Source organism: Petaurus breviceps, unplaced genomic scaffold (genome assembly GCF_028583685.1).
Source record: "Petaurus breviceps papuanus isolate PSGF00001 unplaced genomic scaffold, PetGlider_PUasm1.0 77, whole genome shotgun sequence".
Taxonomy (NCBI): Eukaryota; Metazoa; Chordata; class Mammalia; order Diprotodontia; family Petauridae; genus Petaurus; species Petaurus breviceps.
Window position 1 is genome coordinate 12,642,756 of NW_027186492.1, and position 27,367 is coordinate 12,670,122.

The 27,367-nt window shown below is 36.8% G+C and overlaps 1 protein-coding gene across 2 annotated transcripts in view; it reads right to left on the reverse strand.

The window, feature by feature from the left end:
• Positions 1 to 27,367, reverse strand: part of NUBPL (NUBP iron-sulfur cluster assembly factor, mitochondrial) — a 340,914-nt gene that overhangs the window by 252,371 nt on the left and 61,176 nt on the right. Inside the window, exons 4-5 of one of the 2 annotated variants that reach the window (XM_069105984.1) lie at positions 22,917 to 22,964; positions 16,331 to 16,421 (exon numbers count right to left, since the gene is read on the reverse strand). In XM_069105984.1, coding sequence (XP_068962085.1) covers positions 16,331 to 16,421; positions 22,917 to 22,964 — 139 coding nt within the window. The remainder of the gene's footprint in view (positions 1 to 16,330; positions 16,422 to 22,916; positions 22,965 to 27,367) is intronic. The other variant, XM_069105985.1, reaches the window with a different exon arrangement.

The following is a 27,367-nucleotide window of genomic DNA, read 5'->3' on the forward strand; positions in this document are numbered from 1 at the left end:
TTTAGCCTAGGGGCAGGGAAGATCTTTAAATTTACATTCCCATTACATTCTGCCCCAAGATCTTTCATGCCCATAGCATAGACAATTTACTTTTGAATTAGCATTAACAGTCATAGGTCACATTTGCAAGATACATAACTGAAGTTACAAAAGTGGCCACTGGGCCTTAAACAAACACAAAGTACATTGCATTACCACTTCAATTAAAAACAAGAGTCCAAATAAAGTTATCTTGGGGGGAGGGGGTGTCCTTCACCTCACACAGCTTCAGCCCCTGCTTCCAAGTACAGAGACGGGGCTGGGCAACAAAACCAACAAGGTGGGGTCCTTGGGGGTCCAAGGCACTTCATCCCACCCACCATAGTCACAAGTGCATCCTCCCCCTGGGTCCCAAACTGTGGGATGCAGCAAGGAAACACATTCAGTGCTCCTGCTTTGCTGCTCAGTTCTTATCTTTTCCTGTGGCTGAATTCTGAACTCCTGGGTTACTTCTCCTCCCGCAGGCGGCAGCAGTTCCTGGCTTCTGCCCAGGTCCCGATGCAGGCAGCTTACCATTCCTGCTCTCAGCTCAGCGAAGTCCGCACGCAGGCCATTCTTCTCTCCTGCTCCACGGCTCCACAGAGTCACAGCTACCACAACTGGGAAACAAACAATTATCCCAGTCCCCATACTTTCCTTTTACTCTGCATATCCTGTTTGTGACGCCATTTTGTGGCAGCAAGCACCCCAAGCGTCCTCAGGGTTTGCTGCCAGCACAGGTTCTTGGATCTGCTTTGATAACGGAAAGCAACTCAAAATGGGTTAACAAGCTTACTTTAATCAGTCAAATATGTATCATTTACCTAGTTCAGGGGAAAAAGGTCAGCACCCCGAACTTCAGAGTATACACACAGAATTATCAAGTAGACAGCTTTCCAAACTGTCCAACCATTACATCCATACCAAATCAACATCTGGGTTTTTCAAAGCCAGGGGGCTCTGGACAACAGCCTCCCAGAATCCATATCAAATCACAGAATACTTCTCAAAGTGAGCCCCAAAACAAAGCTACACATCAGGGCTTATATAGCCTTCTCCTGGCTCAGAGAATGTAACAACCTTATTGACCCACTGACTAATCAAGAAGTATCTACTGAAAAACAAGCCTCCCACCCCAGGCTCCAGGTGCACTTTAGCCTAGGGGCAGGGAAGATCTTTAAATTTACATTCCCATTACAGGCCCCTGATCCCGGGACAAGAAGCGCCAGAGGCATGGCAGCTGCAGCTGCTGCCCCGTGGCTGTTTCTGGAGCACCAGGACTGCAGATCGTAGGGGGACCAAGAGGCCATTCAGAGGGTAATGGCTCTTGCTTTAACCTTCTTGGATCTGGATCACAGTCTTGGGTGGAGGCCCTGGGGTTGTGCAGCCAGTGTGTCAGAACTTGTGGGGGCTGCTGAAAGGGCGTCCTCCTAATAGCTCCAGCAGCTGCAAAAAAAAAAACACAATTTGGGACATAGCTCTCTGCAATCTGGAAGCAGAGTTCTACCGTGGCAAAGAGCTCAAAAATCAAGTAATTGGCTGGCAATATGGCAAGCAGAGGAAGCACAAACAGACCATAGAATACTTTTTGGGGACAAAAAGGATCAAAGCATGGAACTGGAAGAGAACAACACAGAACTCCTGCATCAAAAGCTTCTAAGAAAAAATATTAACTGGCTACATACAGGCCATGGAGGAGCTCAAGAAGGATTTGAAAATCAAGTAAGAGAAGGGGAAGAAAAATTGGGAAGAGAAATGAGAATGATACAAGAAAACCATGAAAAGCAAGTCAACAGTCTGGTAAAGGAGACCCAAAAAAATACTAAAGAAAATAACAGCTTAAAAATAGACTAACTCATAGCAAAAGAAGCCCAAAAAGCCAATGAGAAGAATGCCTTAAAAAGCTGAATTTGCCAGATGGAAAAGGAATTCCAAAAACTCACTGAAGAGAATAATTGCTTCAAAATTAGACTGGAACAAATGGAAGCTAATGACTTTATGAGAAATCAAGATACTATAAAACAGATCCAAACAAATGAAAAAATAGAAGGCAATGTGAAATATCTCACTGGAAAACCACTGACCTAGAAAACAGACCCAGGAGAGATAATTTAAAAATTATTGGACTACCTGAAAGCCACGATCAAAAAAAGAGTCTACACACCATCTTGCAAGAAATTATCAAGCAAAATTGCCCTGATATCCTAGAACCAGAGGGCAAAATAGAAATTGAAAGAATTCACCAATCACATCTTCAAAAAGATCCCAAAAAGAAAACTCCTAGGAATATCATAGTCAAATTCCAGAGTTCTCAGGTCAAGGAGAAAATACTACAAGCATTCAGGAAGAAACAATTTGAGTTTTGTGGAAACACAATCAGGATAACACAAGACCTAGCAGCTTCTACATTAAGGAATCAAAAGGCTTGGAATGGGACATTCTGGAGGTCAAAGAAGCTAGGATTAAAACGAAGAATCACCTACCCAGCAAAACTGAATATAATGCTACAGGGGAAAATATGGTCATTCAATGAAATAGAGGATTTTAAAGCATTCTTTTTTTTTTTCCCTTTTGGAGGGCAATTGGGGTTAAGTAACTTGCCCAAGGTTACACGGCCAATTTTTTTGTGTGGGTGTTAAGTGTCTGAGGCCGGAACCGAACTCGGGTCCTCCTAACTCCAGGGCCAGCGCTTTACTCACTGCGCCACCTAGCCACCCCATTTTAAAGCATTCTTGATAAAAATACCAGAGCTGAAAAGAAAATCTGACTTTCAAATACAAGAAGTAAGAGAACCAAGAGAAGGTAAAAAGGAAAAAGAAATCATAAGGAACTTATTAAAGTTGAACTATTTACATTCCTACATGGAAAAACAATAATTGTAACTCATGACACTTTTCTCAGTATGAGGATAGTTGAAGGGAATATATATATATATATGTATATATACATACATATATATGTATGTATAGGAGGGTATATATGTGTATAAATATATATGTGAGTGTGTGCATATGTATGTACATGTATACATAAACAGGGCACAGGATGAGTTTAATAGGAAGAGATGATACCTAAAAAAATAAAATTAAGAGTTGAGAGAGGAATATATTAGGAGAAGGTGAAAGGGAGAAATAGATTAGGGTAAATTATATAAAAGAGACAAGAGAAAACAGTTACAATGGAGGGGAAGAGCAGGAAGGTGAAAGGGAATGGGTCAGCCTTACTCTCAATGAATTTGGCTTAAGAAGGGAATAACATACACACTCAATTGGGTATGTTACCCTACCGGAAAATAGAGGGAAAGGGGATAAAGGGGACAGATGATAGAAGGGAGGGCAGATTGGGGGAGAGGGTAGTTATAAGCAAACACTTTTGAAAAGGGACAGGGTCAAAGGAGAAAATAGAATAAGTGGGGGGAGGGCTTAGGATGGAGGGAATTAGTTAGTCTTTCACAATATAACTACTATGGAATGTTTTGTATAACAACACATGTACAACCTATATTGAATTGCTTATCTTCCCAGTGGGGGTGGGTGAGGAGGGAAGAAGGGGAAAAAAATCTGGAACTCAAAAGTTTGAAAAACAAATGTTTTAAAAAAAACTGCTTTTTTACATGCAACTGGGAAATGAAATATACAGTCACTGGGGTACAGAAATCTATCTTCCCCTACTAGAAAGTTGGGGGGGGGGGGAATGAGGGAAGATATAAGAGAGAACAGATTGGGGGAAGGGGTATTCAGTAGGTTCACTATTTTGGGGTGGTGGTAGGGGAAAGATAGGGAGAAAAATTTTGTAACTCAAAATCTTGTGGAAATGAATGTTGAAAACTGAAACTAAATAAATTGGAGGAAAAAAAAATTAGAAAACCAACAATTTTTTTAAAACCCCAATTAAACACCAAAACAGAAATTCTGAATATCAAAGGAAAGATTAACAAAGTTGGAAAAAAATAAAAACCACTGAACTAATCAATAAAACCAGAAGTTTTTTGGGTTTTTGGTTTGGGGGAGTTTTTTTAGCCAATCAAACAGATAAAATAATGGCTATTTGTATTTTAAAAAAAGAAGAAAACTAAATTATCAGTATCAAAAAAGAAAAAGGTAAGTTCAGAACCATTGAAGAGAAAATAAAAGCAATTATTAGGAGATATTTTGCCCAACTGTATATCAATAAAACTGATGATCTTAATGAAATGGATGAATATTTACAAAAAATATAAATTGTCCAGATTAATAAAAGAGGAAACAAAATATTTAAACAATCTTAGCTTAGAAAAAGCAACTAACAAGTGATAAATGAACACCCTAAGAAAAAGCCCAGGACCAGATGGCTTTACAAGCAAATTCTAACAAACATTTTAAAAACAATTCTAATACTAAAAAATTGTTTGAAAAATAGGTAAAGAAGGGAAGCTGCCAAATTCCTTCTACCACATAAATATGATCTTGATGCCCAAATCAGAGAGTCAAAAGAGAAAAATAAAACTATAAGCCAATTTCTCTAATGTATACTGACAGAAACTTTTTTAAATACTAACAAAGAGATTATAGCAATATATAACAAAGATCTTACATTATGACCAGGATGGATTTACAGCAGGAATGCTATTAAGAAGTTTAAAAAACTATATGCAAAATTGACTATATCAATTTTTAAAATGATAATAATAATTTGATTATCTCAATATATGCAGAAAAAGCTTTTGACAAAATATTTAACACACATTCTGATTAAAAAACACTAAAAAGTATAGGAATAAATGGAGTTTTTCTTAAAATGATAAGTAGTATCTCTCTAAAACCAAAAGCAAGCATTATCTGTAAAGGAGATATACTAGAAATCTTTCCAGTAAGATCAGGGATGAAGCAAGAATATCCATTATCACCATTAGTATTCAATACTATACTAGAAATGCTAGCTAAAGCAACAAGAAAAGAAAAAAGAGATTAGAGAGGCAACTAACTGAAACACAACTTCAGCAAATAAACCCATTTCATAAAATAAACTCAGGTCAAATCACTGGTACTTTGTATACCACCAACAACACCCAGGAGGAAAAAAAAGAAAGAAAAAAATTCATTTAAAGTAACTACAGACAAAATAAAAAAACTACAGACAATATAAAATATTTGGGAGTCGACAGCCCAACAAACAAATAAGAATTTTATAAAACATTTACAAAACACTCTATACAAATAAAGAATGACCTAAATAATTGTTCAGTCATTTTCAGTAATGTCCGACTCTATGACCCCATTTTGGGGTTTTCTTGGCAAAGATACTGGAGTGGCTTGCCATTTCCTTCTCCAGCTCATTCTACAGATGAGGAAACTAAAGCAAACAGGGTTAAGTGACTTGCACTGAGTTACACAGCTAGTAAGTATTTGAAGCCAAAATTTGAACTCAAGAAGCTGAGTTCCTGATTCCTGGCCCCGCACTTTATTCACTGCACCACCTAGCTGGCCCTCTAAATAACTGGAAAAATATTAATTACTCAGGGGTAAGCTGAGTTAATATAATAAAAAATGGCAATACTACCTAAATTAATTACTTCTTCAGTGCCATATCAATCAAGTTAAAAAGACAGAGATAGGAAAAAACATAACAAAACTAAAGGAACAAAAAGTCAAGAATATCAAGGCTATCAAATGAAAAAAAAAAAAAAGGAAGGGGCCTAAGCAGTACCAGAACTCAAACTATACCACAAGCTGTAATCATAAACACAATTTGGTATTAGGTAAGAAACAGAAAGATTGATCAATGGAACAGATAAGTTATATAAAAATACAGAAGCAAATGAGCAAAACAATCTAATGCTTGATAAAGCCAAAAATCTCAGTTATTGAGACAAGAACTCACTATTTAACAAAAACTGTTCCAAATTCTGGAAAGTAGTCTGGCTAAAACTAGGAAGAGGCCAACATCTTATACCACATACCAATAATAAGCTCAATATAGGTACATGATTTAGACATAAAGGGCAATATCATAAGTAAATCAGTAGAGCATGGAAGAAATTATTTGTTGGACCTATGAATAGGTGAAGAGTTCATAAACATACAAGAGATAGAAAGGTTCACAGAGAATGGAATGGGTAATTCTTATTGCAAAAAATTTAAAAGTTTTCACACAAAATAAATTAAGCTAAAATAAGAAGAAAAGCAAGAAATTAGGGAAAAAATATTTCCAGAAAGTTCCTGATAAAGGTCTCATTTCAAAAATATACACAGAACTGAGTCAAATTTACAAGAATAAGAGTCATTCTCCAATTGGTAAATGGTAAAAAGACAGAAATAGTTTTCGGGGGAAAAAAAATCAAAGCTATCAATAGTTAAAAAAATGTTCTAAAGTACAAATAATTAAAGAAGCACAAATTAAAACAACTCCGAGGTACCACCTTGTGCCTGTCAGCTTGGCTAAAATTACAAAAAGGGAAAATGACAAAAGCTGGAGGGGATATGGGATAACAGGCACACTAATACACTGTTGGTAGAGTTATATACTTGTGCCCCAAAAGCTATTAAAAGTGTACATACCTTTTAACCTAGTGATACCATTAGAAGGTCTACACCCCAAAGAGATCAAAGAAAGAGGAAAAGGGTCCATATGTACAAAAATATTTATAGCATTTCTCTTTTGTGGTAGCATAAAACTGGAAACTGAGAGGAACCCATCAATTGGGTGATGGCTGAACAAGTTATGGTATAGAAATGCAATGGAATACTATTATGCTGTAAGAAATCATAAAGGATGGTTTCAGAAAAACTTAGAAGATTCATATGAACTGATACACAGTGAAGTAAGCAGAATCAAAAGAACAATTTATATAGTAATGATATTGTAAAGATAATAAACTGTGAAAGACACAGTAACAAAATATCAGTACAAAAATCAACCACAATTCCAAAGGATTCATGATGAAATATGTTATCTGTCTCCACAGAGAGGACTGATGGACTCAAGATTGCAGACTGAAACATATTTCTTACTTTTTCTTGATTTTTTTTTCTTGGAACTTGGTTATTATGGAAATTTGTTTTGTAGGTCTATATCAATTTGTAATAGGTTTTATTTTTCTTGCCTTAATGATTGAGGGAAAGGGAGAGAATTTGGAACTGAAAATTACATAGAATATAGATAAATAAATAAGTAAATCCTAGCCCTGCTATTTATTATATGACTACAGGAAAGTCTTTGGGCCTCAGTTTTCACATATAGAAAATGAAGGAATTAGATCACATAATTTCTGAGGTCCTTTTGATTACTAGATTCTGAACCAACAACTCTATTAGAATTCAAGCACACAGTACAAAGACAGAAATGGGAGATGGAGTATTGTGTACAAGCAGCAGTAAGGACAGTTTGCCTAAGCTGAAGTGTTCATAGAGGGGAGGAATATTTAACAAAGGAGTAATGGTAGGTTGGAGACAGGTTGTGAAGGGCTTCAAGTGTCAAAAAAGTTTATATATGATCTTAGATGTAATTGAGAGCCTCTCTGCTATTTATTGAGTAGAAGACTAGCATGGTCAGAAGTGTGTATTATGAAAATTACTCTGGCAACTGAGTGAAGGATGGATTGGAGAGGGTAAACACTTGAAGATAAGAGATCAACTAGGAGGGTATTGTAATAGTCCACTCAAGAATTAATAAAAGCAATTAGGGTGGGGGCTATATGAAAGAGAAGGGAAGACATAGGGAGAAACAATAAAATTTAACAGAGCAATAAATATGTGGACTTGGTGAAAGTGAGGAGTCAAGGCTGACACCAAGGTTGCAAAATGGGGTGACTAGAAGAATGGTAGTATTCTCAAAAAAAGTAAGGAAATTCAAAAGAGAGTTGGGTTTAGGGGGAAAGATAATGAATTCAGTTTTGGACAGGCTGAGTTTAAGATGTCTACAAGACATCTAACTGAAAGCATCCAATACACAATTGGTGATGTGGGACTGGAGTTGGGAGAGAGGAGAATTGGGCTGAATAGGGATCTGAGAATTATCTACATAGAAATAATAATTAAGTGAGGGCTTCCCAGTAGTCTCAGTCACAGAGAATTGGAATGAGCTGATTCAGGAGCTCAGACTACTAACCCAGCCATGCGAGAAAAATGAACCACTATGACTTGAAGATTCTGAAGATTACTTGGCAAGATAAGGTACTAGACACTGAGGTCCCCTCTCAAGCTGAACTGTCAAGCATTCAAACTCTACTGCAGAGAGTGCAACTCTAATGGGTTGGCCACACAGCCTGAATGCTAAATTCATAGTTACCTAAAAGATTATTTTAATAAGAACTAATACAAAGCAATAGCTCAAAAGAAGCAGGACAAGGACACTCTCAAGGTCTTTCTGAAGAACTTTAGTGTCAATTGTGAGATATGGGAGATGCTGGCAAGTATGGCGTCCCCAAATCAAATAAGACTCTGTACTCCATAAACAAAGCAGAATTTCAATAGCACAAAGAAGATGTGAGCTGTGCAAATCCAGAAACATCTCCAACCCAAATGTTAAAATGTGCCTGACCTGTGGCGGAGCCTTCTGAAATCATATTAGACTCATCATTTACAACTGAACACACCATACCGATGCCAACATTGTGATGTCACTGATCTTCAAAAACGAAGCATGAACAGCAACAAGTAATGTTTAAAAAAGGCATGGAGGTTTATGGAGGAATTTGTCTAGACTGTCTTAGGAATATTATGGAAGGAAGGATACCCTTCAACAAGAAGGGCTTGAAAAATATCAAAGACCTTTCCTGACGAGATGGATTAAAAGTAAGAGGAATTAAAAATTAAAACAAGATCTTATGTATATGAGATATTTCAGTAATGGTGCTGCCTCATGACAAAATGGTACAGAGAGGAAGAGTGGGGCAACACACCGAGTACAGGATCTAGAGCCAGGAAAACATGAATTCCAGCTCTGCCTCTGATACTTACAAGCTGTGTGATCCTGGGAAATGACCTAAACTTTCAAGCCTCTCTGTTTCCTCATTTATAAAGTAGAAAAGTTACCTGTAGTGTCTACCACTTTCTCTTACCTTTCTCTCCCTCACCCTGCCCCATATCGAATCTGTTGCCAAGGACTGTAGATTTCATCTCTCTCAAATATGCCCATTTCTCTCCTCTGACACTACTATTATTCTAGTGCAGGCCCTCTTTACCTCATGCCTGGATTATTGCAATAGCCTGATGATGTGCCTACTTTCTTTCTCAAGTATCTCCCCATTCTAGTCCATCTTCCACTCAGCTGCCAAAGTAATATTTCTAAAGTACAGATATGGTCATGTCACCTCTCTTACTCAATGAACTACAGTGGCTCCCTATGACCTCCAGGATCAAACATAAAATCATCTGACATCCAAAGCCCTTAATAACCTGACCCCTCCACACATTTCCAGTCTTCTTACACTTTATACTTACCCATTTACTATTTGATCTAGTGGCATTGCCCTCCTTGCTCTTCCTCAAACAAGACACTTTCAACTCTGGGCATTTTCTCTGGCATGGAATGTTCTCCCCAGCTTCCCTCAAGTCCCAGCTAAACTCTCGCTAAAACTGCCTTTCACAATCCCTCTTAATTCTACTGCCTTCCTTGCGTTTATTATTTCCAATTTATCCTAAACAGCTTTTTTGTACTTGTAGCAGCAAGCACCCCAGCGTTCCCAGGGCGTCTGCCAACACAGGTTCTTGGATCTGCTTTGTTAAAGGAAAGCAACTCAAAATGGGTTAACAAGCTTACTTTAATCAGTCAAATATGTATCATTTACCTAGTTCAGGGGAAAAAGGTCAGCACCCCGAACTTCAGATTATACAGATAGAATTATCAAGACAGAGAAACAGATGAAGTAGACAGTTTTCCAAACTGTCCAACCATTACATCCATACCAAATCAACTTCTGGGTCTTTCAAAGCCAGGGGGCTCTCAACAACGGTTTCCCAGAATTTCATCTGATCAAATCACAGAACACTTCTCAAAGTGAGCCCCAAAACAAAGCTACACATCAGGGCTTATATAGCCTTCTCCTGGCTCAGAAAATATAACAACCTTATTGACCCACTGGCCAATCAAAAAGTATCTACTGAAAAACAAGCCTCCTACCCCAGGCTCCAGGTGCACTTTAGCCTAGGGGCAGGGAAGATCTTTAAATTTGCATTTCCATTACAGTACTCCAAGGCCCTGTGCTGATCTGTGACAACAGAGAGAGGAAGCAATTTAATCTCCAAGGACAGGACCAGCCACTATAATCCAGTTCAAGGAACTTTGCTTGAGTTGAATCAACCAGGAAGAGAACTTTCATAACCAGAGCACCAAGATCACTAGAGTGAGAATGAAACAGAAACCTTAGACTCAAAAACCCGAAAGGCCAAAGGAGGAGCATTTTCTTCTTCTGAAAGACAGGAAAGCAAGTATAGGGAAATGTTCAGATACACAGGAAGACAGAATGAAGCACAAAGCTTTTGAGTATTAGCTTTAAGAAAGGTATCTACCTAAAGGACCTAGGTTCCTACATCTGGACATGTGAGTTGGGAACAGATCCCAGAAAAATGATGCACAAACCCACCTAGTCCAACCAGAGCCATCAACTAAGAGAACTAAAGCAATCTATAGTCAAAGATAAGACCTGGCAAAAGGGGCTCGATAAGAAGGAAGAAGACACATAAAAGAATAAGACACAGGCTCTTGTAATTGGAAGGATTTCTTTTAAAGTCACTATAAGCTTGTAAACTTCCCTTTTAATTCAGTATTATATTCCCCTATATATTATTGTATATAGTAATAATCCACCAAAAAAAAAACTTAAAGGAAAGGAAAAAGGACCATTCTAAGGGATCTGGGCAAAGAAGCAACAATTTTTTTAAATTAAAAAAATGACTGTCTCCCCTCTGATATCTTCAGCTAGATGGTGGTGAATTTAGAAAATAGAGAAGTGATAGCACTGAGAAAAAAAACAATAAAAGAGGAAATCAATTTTGGGGGTCATTATTAATAGATAAAATTGGGATTGTGGTACAGTCCATGAAGCTACTCAGTGTCAAAGGCCCATAATGTCACATGTTGATTTTATTACGAGAATATAGCTTTGTAGATTTATTATGTCGTGTCTCTAAATCACAAATGAAATGGAGATTGTAAACAGTTCTAAGGCAGAAAATGCTTAGTGAGTAGTGAAAAAAATAGAGCATGATGGACAGGGAAGAATGACAGAAATGTGAATAATCGAAGATTGATTATATCACTTCCATAAAAGCCACACTCAATAATTAGAAATATTCAGTGATCCATCTACTGCATAACGAATTAATCCTTCAGGGCAGCAATTATGGTAAGAGTCACAAACATCTTTTCTAGGAAAGCAGATGAAGGGATAACAGCAAAGCAGAGCTGTAAGACCAGATGGAAGTCACAGCCATATTAATACTCTGAAGTCAGCTTCAGGAGATCCTAGACTTCAGCAGGTGTTCTAAAAGGTAATGCTTTCACAAAAGGACACCTGCTTATTGAGTCAAACTACTGAGGAATTTTTTCACCTGGAGCAAAAATAAATGCAGGAAAGAAGGAAGGGAAGCATGAAGGGTAGTCTCCACTTAACATCACTATTGTATTAACTGACACCAGAATTTTTTTAATTTTTTTTAAACTTTACTATCATTTCTATCTGCACAAATGCACTTGAAAATAATTACAAACAGATATTATAATTTTACTTGAAATAAAAATGTTTATCCTACTATCTTCTAGTTATCTAGTACATGTAAATGCACTACTATGTTAGCTGACATGGTCAATCAATAAGTATTTATTAAGCACCTACTATTTGCCAGGTACTATGCTAAGCACTAGAGATACAAAAAGAGGCAAAAGATAGTGCCTGTTCTCAAGGAGCTAACAACCTAATGGAGGAGACAACAAGGAAACAACTAAATACAAAGTAACCAATATACACAAACTGGTCCTGAAGTGCCCACCAGAAATTATACACTAGAGCCCCTTTAAACCTGCTAGAGGGGACCCCTACTGGGTTCCTTGGAAACCCTAATAGGCTCCAATAGTAAAGAAATGTTTCACCTGTGTTGCTAAAACATGCCACAGATTCCCACGGATTCAGGTCTGTTTTTGTTTGTATCCAAGGCTTTGCTAAGGAACTATGGCTTCGCTTCGCTTCAGTAGAAATAATACTAAGGCTTTGTTTCAATAGGAATAATACTGAGAATGCTTTGCTTCAATGGGAATAATACTGAGAATGTTTTGCTTCAATGAGAATAATACTTAGAAAGCTTCACCTCAATGGAAACAATGCTAACCCCTTTGAAACATATTCTGTTGCTAGCAATCACATTGTCTATAAAATTATGTCTAACAGAAAGCTCGAGGCTGTCTTTCAGTCTGAGAGGCAATCCCGGCCGGTTAATAAACACTCCTATCAAATTATAATTGGCCTAGCTGTACTGTTATATCTCAGTATCCATTACAGTCCTTAGAGGTATTCTTAAATTCCAGGCCCCTAGTATTCTAGTTCAGTCCTAGTTCTTCAAAAACAAGACATTAGAATAAGAGTTCTGAACCTGGGATCAATGTGGGGCTTTTAAAATGTTGATATTAATATTTAATATTGTGACATTTGTATTATAACATTTAATATTGTAACATATGTTGTATTAACAACATATTGTAATATTGTATGTAAAAAACCATAAAATTCATTTCCTTTGTAATTCTGTTTTAAGCATTTAAAAAAATTATCCTGAGAACAGGTCCACAGACTTCACCAGGCTGCCAATGGGTCCATGACTCAAAAAAGATTAAGACTCCCTATTTAAAGGAAGCAGTAGTATGTGGGTGGTTCCCAAAAAAAAGTTTCTAAATTTTTTTTTTACATGCATTTACCATCTGGCCCTCTCACCACCTTCTCATCCTATTGAACCAAAACAACAAAAAATCCTTCACCATGAGCATGCCTAGTCTAGAAAAACAAATTCCCACACTGACCATGTTTGCAAATGCATGTCTTTTACTGTAATTCAAGTTCATCATCTCTCTAGGAGGAGATAAGTATTGTGTATACACACATACACATTTATATACTCGTGAGTATTTTATGTATATATGTATGCGTATACCTATATGCTTATACATGTGTGCTTATTTACACATGAATACATGTATACATATATACACATGCATATACACAAATACACAGATTGAAAGATAGATCTCCTCTTCAGTCTTGTAGATTTGTGATTTATCATTGCACTGCCCAGAGTTCTGGTCTTTAAAAGTTGTTTTCAAAGAAACAATGTTAAAAGTGAGTTTCAAAATTTTAGAGAAGGTTTGGATAGTAAGGCATTAATAATCATACTGTAAATTATGTTGGTCAAAGCTTGGCTGCAGAGAAGAAATATGAAAAGACATATGCACTTCTTTAGAGAGAGACTACAAGAGAGTATGAGTGTGGATCACTGAATATAATGTCAGATTCTTCCAATTTTCCATGTGCTGAACTGTTTTGTTTATACTTTTTTATTCTTCATTATAAGAGATAGCTCTCTTAGAGCAGGGGGGAAGTTTTGAGGGATGTGTTAGGAAATGTAGAAGTTTAGAAAATTTAAGTGATATAAGAAAATTTAATGTCTAGAAAATTTAAGTGATGTAAGAGCAAAAGACATTAATAAAAATGTATTTTTATAAAAAATAGTTGATCAGAATAACCATGAAGAATATGACTGTATGTTGGCACTATCCTCAATAAAAGTACCTAATGTTTAATAAACTTTTAGTAGCCTCTTTCATCTTCTGAAATTTTCTACTTTATTAACTAAGTACGTCAAGATACATATTCAAGCATCAGCACTAAACAGTAATCAAATTTGTAAAGACTGTACAAGCATCCAATCACTTCAGTGCTGTGAAGCATAATATATACTTCAACAAATAAACACTGAGAAAGCCTAGTAAAATCTATGCAACACAGCATTCCACTCTCCCCTCAAAAAAAAAAACACATTAGATTAACTAAATGTAATATTATCACTATAGTTGATGTCACAATGTCACAATATTCTATTCTCCATTTCAGTTTCAGAACTTTTTGCTCTTTAGTTTTTATAATTTAGAAGTTTATTAGGCTACAATCTGAAATTTGAATATACAGTATTTGCTAACTGAAAAGAAAAATATTTAACCAGTATAATTTGCACTAAAAAGGGGTGAGTTTTACAATTACGCAAGTTAAACAGACTTTACTCTAAATTCCATTAGGTTCAAAAGGACTCTTCACAATGTAGTTGGTCATCTGCAGCCATTAAAATGTCAACCTGTTGATGCAATTTTGCATAATACATTTCCTAGACACTGTCTTATTCCTCCACTTTCTACCCTTCTGCATAACAAGATAGACAAGTGAAAAATGTCACCAAGCATGAACAGAACTCAAAACTGAGGCAGTCAAGGGTCTTTAGAACTTGAAATTTTTTTCCATCACAGAAATACACACTTTCTGAAAATCAAATCCAACAACTCATCTGTAGCTGAGCAAGGTTAATGTGCCACTTAAATAAGAAAGATGAGGCATTTCAAAGACAGACAAAGTTAACATGAAAAGAAGGGAAAAAAAAGATATTGAAGGAAAAATCTGAATCTGCCAAACCTGAAGAGCTTAATAAATAATAAATCAAAATGAATCAGAAGTAAATGTCGGCAAATTGACATTAGCATAATATTCAGAATCATAATTGATTGATCAAGGGAAAGACAGATTATAAAGTCTACTGTTCTACCTTTTAAGATATAAAGCTCAGCTAAAGGATGGTATAAAATACAGAACTGGTACCTAGTTCATTGTCTACATCTCCCCAAAACTGTCATGCTCCACAGTGTCTCTGCACTGTTAAAATATAATTTACTATGTCTGTGTGTGTTTTAGTAATAAAGATAGGATGCCTGGGTCAGTCAGAAGAGACAAAAATAATGTAGTATCAGTGATGCCAATTCTAATTTTGGAGAAAAAATATATGGGTTTTTTTTTTCTTTTTTTAACATGCATTCTTCATTCAGCATGCATTAGTTATCTTGTTTTGTTTCTTGGTGGGTCCAAGCAAGGTCAGTATTTTTAATGTTTCAGCACTAAAAGTACTTTATTCAGACTAAAATTTCCAGGACCTTTTCCTTTCCCTTCACAAGAAAGTCTCTTTAATGGCAGCCAATTTGCAAACATCAGATGTAAGATTACAGCTTCAGTAAAACAAGGAGAAAGAAATTAAAGTTCACTTCAAGTATTTATGTTGGCATAGACTGAACAGAACGATTTATGAAGAAACTGACACCAAGGGTTCCATTCTGCTATCACTCATGTGCTGCGTGCACCAGATTTTCACATTACTTTAATCAAGAAGCAGACATAATGAGTCTATCATTTAAAGTATGCAAATTCATTATTCCTCCTTTGTGGAAGTTTGACATCTTGGCTCATGTCACACATTCACAAACCAAGTATGCATTCTACTAAGAGGACAAAGAACAAAGAAACTGGAATAAGTTGACTGTTTAAAGTTATACCATCTTTCCCTTCTCGAAGCAAGCAAATAGAAAAAAAAAATGCCTGCTTACATTATAAGGTCACTAGGGTCAGTTTTAATAAGACAAGATCTTCAATTTCCCTTCATGGTGCTAAAGAAAATCCCAAAGTCGTATAAACAATTTTTTCAGACTAAATATTAATAATCGTCCCCAACAACTAAGCTCACAACACATTTTCCTTAAATATGTTTTTAAAACAGAGATTAAAATACATCAATGATAAAAATGTTCAATTCATTCTCCATCTGGGGCAATGGCAATAATACTACTGCCTATGGAGACAGTGAAAATTGGAAAGTTGCCTCTTAAAACCAATTCACTCCCTAACCCCACAAAAATAAAAAGTTCAATTCAAATACACAAATACAAGATTCAATTCAATTTTCCATCAGTTTTTATGTGTAAAGAATTCAATTTCTAATAAAAATTATCCATGTTATATTTAATTCAGAAAAAGTCACCAAGTTTTCAAATTTCTTCTAAATCACAAAATTTCTTTCTTCATTATTCTTTATATTTGAGAGCTTTTCAAGAAGATATAATGACTAAAGCATTAAAAATTTAATAAGAACACAAAGAAATAAATCCTATTTTTACAATAAAAAAAACTTTAGAGAAACTACTTAAAACATAAAGGACAAAACCACCATATTAAAAAATGAGCTTTCTGTCTCCCTCACAAAGCACATTAAGTACTTGTTATGTGAATGTTCCCTAGGTCTGTCCTATCTTTACTTACTCTCTGATAATTCTGGATTTCCTCGAAGATTCATCATCTTTGGAATTGAAGGGCCATATACATCCACATCCAGCAAACCAATGGCCTTTGACTGAAAAGAAAAAATTCATAATGTAAAATAAGATAAGTACATTTTAAATCTTACAACACAAAGGGAAAGGTATAAAATTTAAATGAATGTTCATATCCCATCCTTACAAAAAAATGGAGTATTACAGAAGAACTAATATAAATGCTTTTACAAAGAATTTGTTGCTGTTGTTCTTTCTAAGGAACTGCCAACACATTACTCGCTGTTTTCCCATTATGGTTTATCTTTTTTCCATATATAATCCAAGACAGAAGATGGTCTATTCTTTATGAACCTGACTTTTTGAGGACTAAACTACAAATACACAGTGTTAAATGTCTATAATTTACAATTTATAATAACAACAAAGCTATAAGAAGAATTAGCATGAACTATTTAATTAGAAAACACTTCTAATGAACTAAAATTTTAAAATAAAAACATCACAAAAGATAAAATTGTAATCTAAGAATAGCAATACAATGATACAAAAACACCAGTACTAACCATCTTTCATTTTTTACCTGACCTACTTCTTTCCAAACACAAAGCTACTTTTTAAACTACTCCAGCTAGATTTGATTTCTAGGAAAGTTGTTGCAAGTTTATATTCGGTGACATAAATATAAGATAAAAATGAAAATAACCACTTGATTTGTTTACTAAATTTATCAACAAATTTATGTCCTACAGAATACTGCATACTGAAACAGCTAAACCAAAAGATCTAATTTCTATTCTTAGCATTGCTCCATACTCAATATGCGAACTACAGAAAGTCACTAACTTTCCTGAGGCTATTTTCTATTTTCTAAAATCTCATTTACTGAATATTTATTGATGCCTACTTATGTGCAAGGCCCTACCAGGGGGTGGGGAACCATCTCTACTCAATTTACAGAATATTTTGACAGCAAATGAGAAAATAACTGATGTATTCAGAGTAAAGGTATCATATAAAATATAAATATAATTTTCAGTGTGACTCAGGTCAAAATCTACTGAGAATCTACTACAAGCAAATCATTGAACATGAATACAAAAGTAAATTACCCTCAAAAATATTTTAATCTTGTAAAGAAGAAAAATATGTGCAAAAATACACTATAAAATATCTGAATCAATAAACACTTATCAAGTGCCTACTGGTAAAAACCATTGTGCTAAAGTCTGTGAACATAAAGACAAAAATGGAGTATTTCCTACTCTCAGGGGGATCACTTTCTACCACAGGATACAACACCTCAATAGATAAGTAAATAAGAGGTAATCTGATGATAGTGAAAACATTAATAATATGGAGGTTTAGGAAAGATTTCACAGATGTGGTCCCTGATATGAACTTTAAAAGATGATAAGGATTCCAGGAGGATGAAGTATGAAGATGATGTCTGTCTAAAAGGCATGGATGATATACTTTGTACAAATACACAGAGGCTGGACATGAACTGTCAAGGCTGAGGAACACCTAGAAGTCAGAGTGATGGGAACACAAAATACTAGGAAACTTCGGAAAAGGGAAAAATAGGGAGACTAAGGATGGCTTCACAAAGGGAGTGACAACAGTGTCGAGTCTCAATGAACAGAAGGTGGAGGAGGCATTCTAAGAGGAGGAAGCTGTATAAATAAAGGTACAGAATAAGGAAAGCTTAAGATGGGACCTGGAAATGGGAAGTTCCATTTGATAGGAATAAAAGAAAAGAAGGAATAAGAATGGAATGTTTAACTGGAATCAGACTATGGAAGAATATTCTAGACTAAATGTCTAGATTCTGTTTAGTAGACAAGAGTCAAGAAAAGTTATTGAGAAAAAGAGTAATGTGAGCACATGTATGCACAAAGAAGATTAATCTGGCAGTGGTATAAAGGATTAAGAACTTGGAGACAAGTTAACACATTAAGGGGTTATATCAGTGGTCAAAGTAAAGGCTACACAAGGGACAGTGTTGAAAGTGGAGAGCAAGAATGGGTTGAAGAAATATTACAGATTAAAAAAAATAAACCATACTTGGGAACTAACTAGATGTGGAAGGAAAGAGAAATCAAAAATGTCTCAAGAGTTTGAACCTAAGTGATACAGAGGATGATGAAGGCACTATTGACAGTAACAGGTTAGTTAGAAGGAAAAAGAGGTTTTAGGGAACGCAGAAGAAGTTCAGTTTTGGAAATGTTGAAGTAAGGTCTTCCAAGTGAAAACATCCAACAGTCAGTTATCTGGAAATGCTAGTTTGGAATCTAGAAGAAATGTCAAGCTAGGAGATATGAATTTGACAATTATCAGTTTGGGAAGATAGATGAAGCTCTGACAGTATATATTATCTCAGAGAGAAAGAATTCAGAAAAGAAACAGTGATATAACCTTTGAGAATACCCACATTTAGAAAGCAGAAGGAAGAAGAGTCAAAGAGGGCATAGCCAGAGAGGTATAGAGAACAAGAACAATTCCACACCATAAGAGTCAAGGATGGTAAAAAAAAAAAATGCTGACGATATTAAACTGTCAAATGCTACACAGAGGTGAAGAGTGAGAACAGGGACAAGTCCTTCAATTTGGTGAATATACTTTGAAAAAATAGTTTTAGTCAAATGATGGGATGGGAAATATGACAGTGTGCAAAGGTAGAATGAGTGAGTTATGAGAAAATAGAGGCAATGAGTGTAGACTACTCTTTAGAAAAGTATATCAGGAGAAAGAAGGATAATCCATGGGACTGTGAGAAAAGGGAATGATATGGTGGGGTATACAGAAAGCTTATTAAGGACAGAGGACACCTGACATCTCTGTTGATAAAAGGAAGTTTTAACTTCCTCAGAGTTGAGGAAGAGACTGCAGAAATAAGAGGGAAGAAAAGTGATTGTTAGAGCAAGTTCCCAGAGGAGAAAATGAGAAGGAAAAAACTGTAAAGGTATAAAGAAGTTTTGACATATGGAGAGGGGGCTCACAATGGATGGTAATTTTTCCAATAAAACAGGAGATGAGAACATCTCTTTATATCAAAGTGGGTGTGGAAAAGATGCTATGGGGAATTTAACAAGAAGTTGATGTGAGATGAATAAAGGGACTGTCAAGTAGTAATAAGGACCTATCTGAGATTAAATAGCATAAATTTGTACTCAATCTCAGACTGCATGTTTTCATGACTTTTTCTAGCAATTCTTAGCAGTTCAGGAGCAAATATTTGAAAAAGGAGTTACCCAGAGTTAGAGACTAAAAAGGCTGAAGGGTAAGGGAAAAAGGTGACTCCAGAGTACTAATGAGAGCATCATAGAAACAATTAATCATGAAGTCCAGGCAGAGAAGAGAAGCAAGCCAAAAAGACAAGAGTTAATGAACTAAAAACAAAACAGGAAGTGGTCAAAAGAAAAAAAAATAAATTCCAATAGTCCCTCGAAGGCAGACAGCTTAATTTTTTTTAACTTTGTATCCCCAGTACCCAGCATGGTGTCATGCACACAGTAAGCACTTAATAAATGTTTGGTAAACTAAATCAAAGGAATGGGATATAGGTGAACGGGCAAGAGGTCCTAGAAAGGAAGGAAGCAAGGCAGGCAGGCAGGTAAGCATTTATTAGGCACTTACCATGTTCCAGGCTAAGCTCTGGAGTTATGAGCAAAAAGGAAAACAGTACTGCCCTCAGGAACGTTACATTCTAAGGGAAAAGACAATACACAAAAGGGAACTGAAAGGGGGAGGGAAGGGCATGAAGGTGGAGCATGGTTTTTAAGTCTGGAAGTCACAAACAATGGAAAGGGAATGAAGGCTGGCTTGGAACTCTCCACAAAGTGGAGGCCCAGGAGAAGAGGGCAGGCCTTGCAGAAGGGAAAATTTCAAAGGTATAAATTCTGAAGGTGGAATAGTTCTAAATAAAAGACCTGGTATGTCACACAATAAAATCAAGTTGATAAGAATTTATTAAATTCCTCTGCTCTCTTTTCAGAGAACCCTACCTGTCCTTCAGCCTCCTCATCTTTCTCATTATTCCATCATCCCTCCCTTTTCTACATTCCAGGCACTCAGCTAAGCCCTACAGTGGTGGGGAACCTACAACCTCGAGGCCACATGTGGTCTTCTAGGTCCTCAAGTGTGGCCCTTTGACTGAATCCAAACTTCACAGAACTAATCCCCTTAATAAACGGATTGGTTCTATAAAACTTGGATTCAGTCAAAAGGCCACATCCAAGGACCTAGAAAGCCACATGTGGCTTTGAGGCCACATGTTTCCCACTAGTAAGACCTAGAAGAAGCAAAGAAAGGTCAAAACACTGTCTCTGCTCTCAAAGAGCTTACATTCTAGTGGGGCAGACTAATGGAAACAACTAGGTAGTTTAAATATACAAAGAAAGAGTAGATGGAAGGCACTCTGAGAGGAGAAGGCATTAGTAGTTGGGGAAATTAAGAAAGGCCTCCTAGAGTAGGTGTGATTTGACTGGACTCAGGGGATGTCAGGAAAACTAAGAGGCAGAGGCAAAAAGATAGAACATACCAGGTATAGAAAAGAGGCGATGAAATATCATGTTCAAGGAACTGCAAGTAGGCCAGTATTGCTGGAATGGAGAGCACATAGAGAAGAGTGAAGTGAAAGAAGACCAGAAAGGTAAGACAGATGGGACCAGGTTATAAAGAATTTTAAATGCCAACAAAGATATTTAGCTTTGGTCTATTTTATTTTTACTTTAAACTCCTACAAACAGGAGACTTAAATTTGTATAACTTTTATATAGTATGCACATAGTCATTTTTTTTTTTAAAAAAAAGGTCTCTCAGAGGAGACATACAAGTCTAAAAATGGTTTTTTGGGACCATTGTCAGAAACAAAACATTAGACTGGCTGGATCATAAGACTGAGTTGGTCATGGTACTGACCTAAATTTTTTTTTTTGGTAATGGTTTCCAAAAATGTACCGAGTTGGGACCCTAAAAAAATGTGTCATTCCATAGACTGTCGACTACTCCAAAGTTAACTTAAGAACAAAAAAGTGGCAAGAGTTCAGACTTCCTCCAACTCCTAAATGTTAAGCAAAAATCAAGAAGGAAAGAAAAGATAAAAGAAATGGAAGAGGTAGCACACACATATCATTTAATTGAAAGATTACATGAGAACAGATTTCCAAAGAAGTCTTCATGGCAAGTTCCTCATTGAAGTTTAAAGGCAACAGTATGTCCAGTTTCTATTCTGAAGAGTGAAAAAGTAGGGTCCCTAATTTTGAATTGTTTTTGTTGAGTCTACATCAGTTTCATAACCTTTTTTTGTGTTATGGAACCTTTTGACAATCTAGGAAAACTTATGGGCCCTTAGAATCATGTTTTTAAACAGATAAAATACAATACATAAGACTACATAGGAAACCAATTATATTGAAATAAAGATATAATTTTTTTTCTATCCATGTTCAAAGACCCTATGAAATCTTTCCATGAACCTTAGGTTAAGAACTCCTGCTCTACAGCCTTGCAAGACAAAAGAATGAGGTAGAGCATTATTTCAAAAATCTTTCCCTTGAAAAGTAGTTAGCAAAACCTTTGGAACCAGCCATTTTATATAGTCACACAATAAAACCATACTGATTATACACTATGGCATAGAAATGTTCTTCCATACTCAAAGGCTATGCTAACAGGCTCCAGCAGACTCTACCAAGGCTTTAAACATGGGCCTGATGACAGACCAGAGTTATTGTCCAAGAAACAGCCTAACTAACTGCTGAAAGATTCACCATCTGAAGGTTGGCTATAAGGTAGTGAATGATTGTGCCACAGCAATTTATGATACAGGAAAAAAAAAACCGGTCTTCAGTCTCCTGCTTCCAAAGTGATGGTAGCAGAAGGGGAAAAAATGAGGGAGGAGAGCAGAGGATGCTAAGAATCATGTTGTTTTTTCAACCATTTACAAACATTAATTTAGCTGTTGATACACCTTCTTAATAGTACAAACAAAAAAGTTAACATACTACTGAAGGAAGTGAACCATAATCACACTGACATCCTCCAAGCTATCAAGTAAAGCAAAATATATTAAAAGAGCAGACAGTGTTGGTTTCACCCAACAAGCACATGAAAATATGACTTCATAGAATATTTAATCATAATGCCTTGGAGAGCGTACGATAAGTGGAAGCAAAAAGGTTAACAGAGTTAATGGCAGCTTAAACAACACCACAAAAAATTTTTAAAAGCATAAAAGTCCTTTGAAGAATTTGACAAGATCTTCCAAACTAAGTCAATATATCCTTTGATATTCAGTGAAGTAAACAAAAAGGTAGGTGCAAAAAAAAATTTTTTTTTTTTACTTAACGTCTACTGTGTGCAGGATACAATAAGTGGGAAAGATAAAAAGTTTAGGGAAGACAAGGTCTCTACCCTTAATGAAGTCCACATCTAGTACAGTCAGGTATAAGCGCCAACACAGATGACGGCAATATGTAATATATGATAAGTGCATTAAAGTTACAAAAAAAGTTTCATGTGGTATACAAAAGGGAAGTCATTATCAAACAAAAGGATCAAGAAACACTAACCTTGATATTCCAATCAACTGACGGGTACTGATGTGACTTGAGTGATCTCTGAAAGAAAAACAAGGGAGAAAGGAAGCACTGCCACAGGACAGAGAAGGATAAATGTCCCAATTTTCAAAAACAGGAAAAGGTCCGTAAACTCTATATATATACCACTTAGCACTGCTTTAATTCTTGCCAAAATAACAGAATGGATTAAAGAATGGTGAGAACCAATGTTCACTAGAAGCCAATTCATTAGGAACACGTTAGAATATTTTTAAGGTGTAGGGTAATTTGACTGGTAAATCAGGGGAATATTTTAGACTATTAGATTTTAGCAAAATATTTTACAGTTTCTTATGGTCAAAATGAAGAAAGGGTACTAGAATAGTCAGGAAGATTTGAAACTGGTTGAAGATCCACACTCAAAGAGTAGTCATTAATGCTCAATGTTATTAGAAGTTAGGTCTCTAGCGGAGCACCCCAGAAATCTGTCCTTGACTCAGGATTGTTCAGAATGCTTTTCTCAGTTACTTGGATGATAGCATAAAAGGCATATTTATCATATCTGAGGATAACACTAAACTGGGAAGGGTAGCTAACACAATGGATGATACTGTAACAATCTAAAAAGATTGTTGCTCAGGCATTATAGTTGCATCTGACTCTTTGTGAGCCCACTTGGGATTTTCTTGGCAAAGATACAGAAGTGTTTTGCCATTTCTTTCTCCAGCTCATTTTACAGATGAGGAACTGAGGCAGAGTTAAGTGACTTGCCCAGGGTCATATAGCTAGTAAATGTCTGAGGTCAAATTTGAACTCAAGAAAATGAGTCTTCCTGACTCTAATTCCAGCACTCTATCCACTGTGCCACTTAGCTGCCCCTTCAGTGGATCCAGAAACGACAAAATAAACAAAATTAAATGTAACAAGGATAAATATAAATTCAATTTTAAAAATTTACTAAGTACTTCCTGTGTATAAGGTACTATAATGGGCACTGGGTACATACAGAAAAAAAAGCAAAACATCCCCTTCTCTTCAAGGATTTTATACCTCACTGGGGAAAAGTACTAGCTAAGTATATAGAAATTCATCACCAAAAGTTTAATAATCCACACGAATGTTCTTGGTCACACCAACCCATGAAGAGTATATGTTAGAGCATGAAAGAGAACTGGTCTGCAGCAGTGGTAAAAGTTTCCCCATATCAATGAATCAAAGATGTACATAATATGAAGTTTAAGGAGAAGTCAAAGACTTTTAAAAATCCTATAACATTAGGGACAGGAAGTTAACCAATCAACAAATACTGACTAAATATCTACTATGTGCCAAGTACTGTACTAAGTTGTAGGGACACAAATGATAATAATAAAAACAACAATGACAAGAAGAACAATAATAGTATTTACATAGCACTTTGAAATTCACAAAGCACTGTATAAATATTATCTAAGCTGAACCTCATGACAACTCTGGAAGGTAAGTGTTATTATTATCCCTATTTCACAGTTGAGAAAACTGAGGCAAACAGAGAATGAGTGACTTGGCCAGGTTCACACCACTAACAAATGTCTAAGACCACATTCGAACTCAAGTCTCTCTGACTCCAGGCCCAGTGCTTTAGCCACTGTGCCACCTACCTGAAATTTTCTTTTAAAAAATTTAATAGTCTCTGTTCTCAAAGAACTTACATTCAATTGAGTAACTGGGTTCAAAAACTCCACTTTACAAGTATAGGACTTCAGAAGTATGGCCAGATGATAATTTCTCTGAAAAGATCAGGGGTTTGGGTGGACTACAAATTCCATAATAGTCAATAGCATAACACGGCAGCAAAAAAAAAAAATAATAATAACCTAATGTTATTTTATAATTCATTCAGAGAGGCATAGTGTCCAAAATGAAGCAGATCTTAGTTCCAATCTACTACACCCTGGCCATACCATTTCTAAAATACAGTATTCTGTCCTGGGCATCACATTTCAGTAAAGATGTAGACAAGATGGAAGAGAACATTACAAAGAGGATATCCAGGATAATGATTGTAAAAGGACTGTTGAACATGCCTCACCAGCATGACCTTAAAGAGAAAATGATGGTTTTTATCATGTAGAAGATGGGAGGGAAGGAAGAGAAGAGACTGGAGAATAACAGCAACCTTCAAGTTGGCCATCAGGTAGAAGAAGAATTAAATATGGACTGCTTGACCTAAAGGAAAGAACTAGGAGGTCTGGGTGGAATTTGTAGGACAAAATTAGGTTCAAAATAAGGGAAAATGTAGTAACAACTATAGATGGGAAGGGAAATGAGCTAATTCTGAAGGTAAATGTACTTTATATCACTAAATGTTTTCAAGTAAGAGGCCAGATGATCAATTGTTAGAGATGTTACTGAAGAAAATATGGGTTGGACTAGGTCCCTCTGAGAAGGTACTTTCCAACTCTTAAGATTTCTTAATTGGGGGCGGAGCCAAGATGGCGGAGTAGAAGCACGACCCTCCCTCAGCTCCGGCTTCCACCCTCCCCAATCCATGTAAAAAGGGGACTCTAAACAAACTTTGGAGCTGCAGAACCCACAAAATGACACAGAGAAGCTAACCTCCAGCTAAGGACAGCCCGGCAGGCCGGCAGGAATCGGCCAGTGCAGCACTCTGGGAGCCGAGCCCAGCCCCACGCTGAGGCTTTAGCCCCAGGGCAGGCCTGACGAGCCACAGCCAGAGGGACTCCAGATCAGCAGCAGCTGTGGCCGTTTCCAGATTTATCAACACATAGATGCGAAGGACAAGGTGAGAGGCCAGTGCAGTCTGGACTTTGGGACCCAGTAAGTGGGAGTGCGTGGCTTCTACCCCCAGGGGCGAGAAACCGCTGAGACGCCAGCATAACCTGCCAGTGCCATGTGGCAGCTTCAGCTCCTGGCCTGCAGAGTGTAGGGGGAGCAAGCACCAGTCTGAGGGGTAATCGCTCTTGCTTTAACCTGCTTGGATCTGGATTGCAGTCTAGGGTGGAGGTCCTGGGGTGTGTGTCCAGCTTGCCAGAGCATGTGGAGACCTCAGAGAGGGCACCCATCTAATACCTCCAGGAGCTGAGAAAACCCCAGCGTTTGGGACGAAAACTCCCCTGTCTGGTGGCAGAGTCCTACTGTGGCAAAAAGCCCAAAAGTCAAATCATTGAGTGGCAAAATGAGCAGGCAAAGGAAACGAAGCAGACAGAACATTCCAACATTACACTCCTATTTTGGGGATAAGAAGGAGCAAGGCATGGAACAGGAGGAAATCAGTGAAGTCAGAACTCCTGCACCAAAAGCTTCAAAGGAAAATAGAAGCTGGTTACAGGCCATAGAGGACCTTAAGAAGCAGATAAGAGAAGTGGAGGAAAAATTGGGAAGAGAAATGAGAACAATGCAAGAAAATTACGAAATGAGTGTCAACAGCCTGACTGAGGAAAATAATACCTTAAAAAACAGACTGACTCAAATGGCAAAGGAAGCTCAAAAAGGCAATGAGGAGAAGAATGCCTTAAAAAGTCGAATTTGCCAGATGGAAAAAGAATCTCAAAAGCTCACTGAGGAGAATCATTGCTTCAGAATTAGATTGGAGCAAATGGAAGCTAATGACTTTATGAGAAATCAAGATGCTGTTAAACAGATCCAAACAAATGAAAGAATAGAAGGCAATGTGAAATATCTCATGGGAAAAACCACTGACCTGGAAAATAGATCCAGGAGAGATAATTTAAAAATTATTGGACTGCCTGAGAGCCATGACCAAAGTAAGAGCCTGGAAAGCATCCTCCAGGAAGTTCTTAAAGAAAACTGCCCTGATGTTTTAGAACGAGAGGGCAAAATAGAGGTTGAAAGAATCCACCGATCACCTCCTGAAAAAGATCCCAAAAAGAAAACTCCTAGGAATATTATAGCCAGGCTCTGGAATTCCCAGATTAAGGAGAGAATATTACAAGCAGCCAGGAAGAAACAATTTTAATATTGTGGAAACACTATCAGGATAACCCAGGATCTGGCAGCTTCTACACTGAGGGATCGAAGGGCCTGGAATGTGATATTCCAGAGGTCAAGGGAGCTGGGATTAAAACCAAGAGTCATCTACCCAGAAAAACTGAGTATCATGTTTCAGGGGAAAATATGGTCATTCAGTGGAATACAGGACTTTCAAGCATTCTTGCTGAAAAAACCAGAGTTGAATAGAAAATTTGACATTCAGATACAAGAAGCAAGAGAAGCATGAGAAGGTAAACAGGGAAAAGAAATCATAAGGAACTTATCAAAGTTGAACTATTTTTTTTTTAAGCAATTGGGGTTGAGTGGCTTGCTCGGGGTTGCATGGCCGGTTGTTGTTTCCGGGTGTGGTGCTGAGTGTCTGGGCCCGGATTTGATCTGGGTTGTCCCGGCACTGGGGCCGGTGCTCTTGCTCGCTGAGCCACCTGGCCAAAGTTGAACTATTAACATTC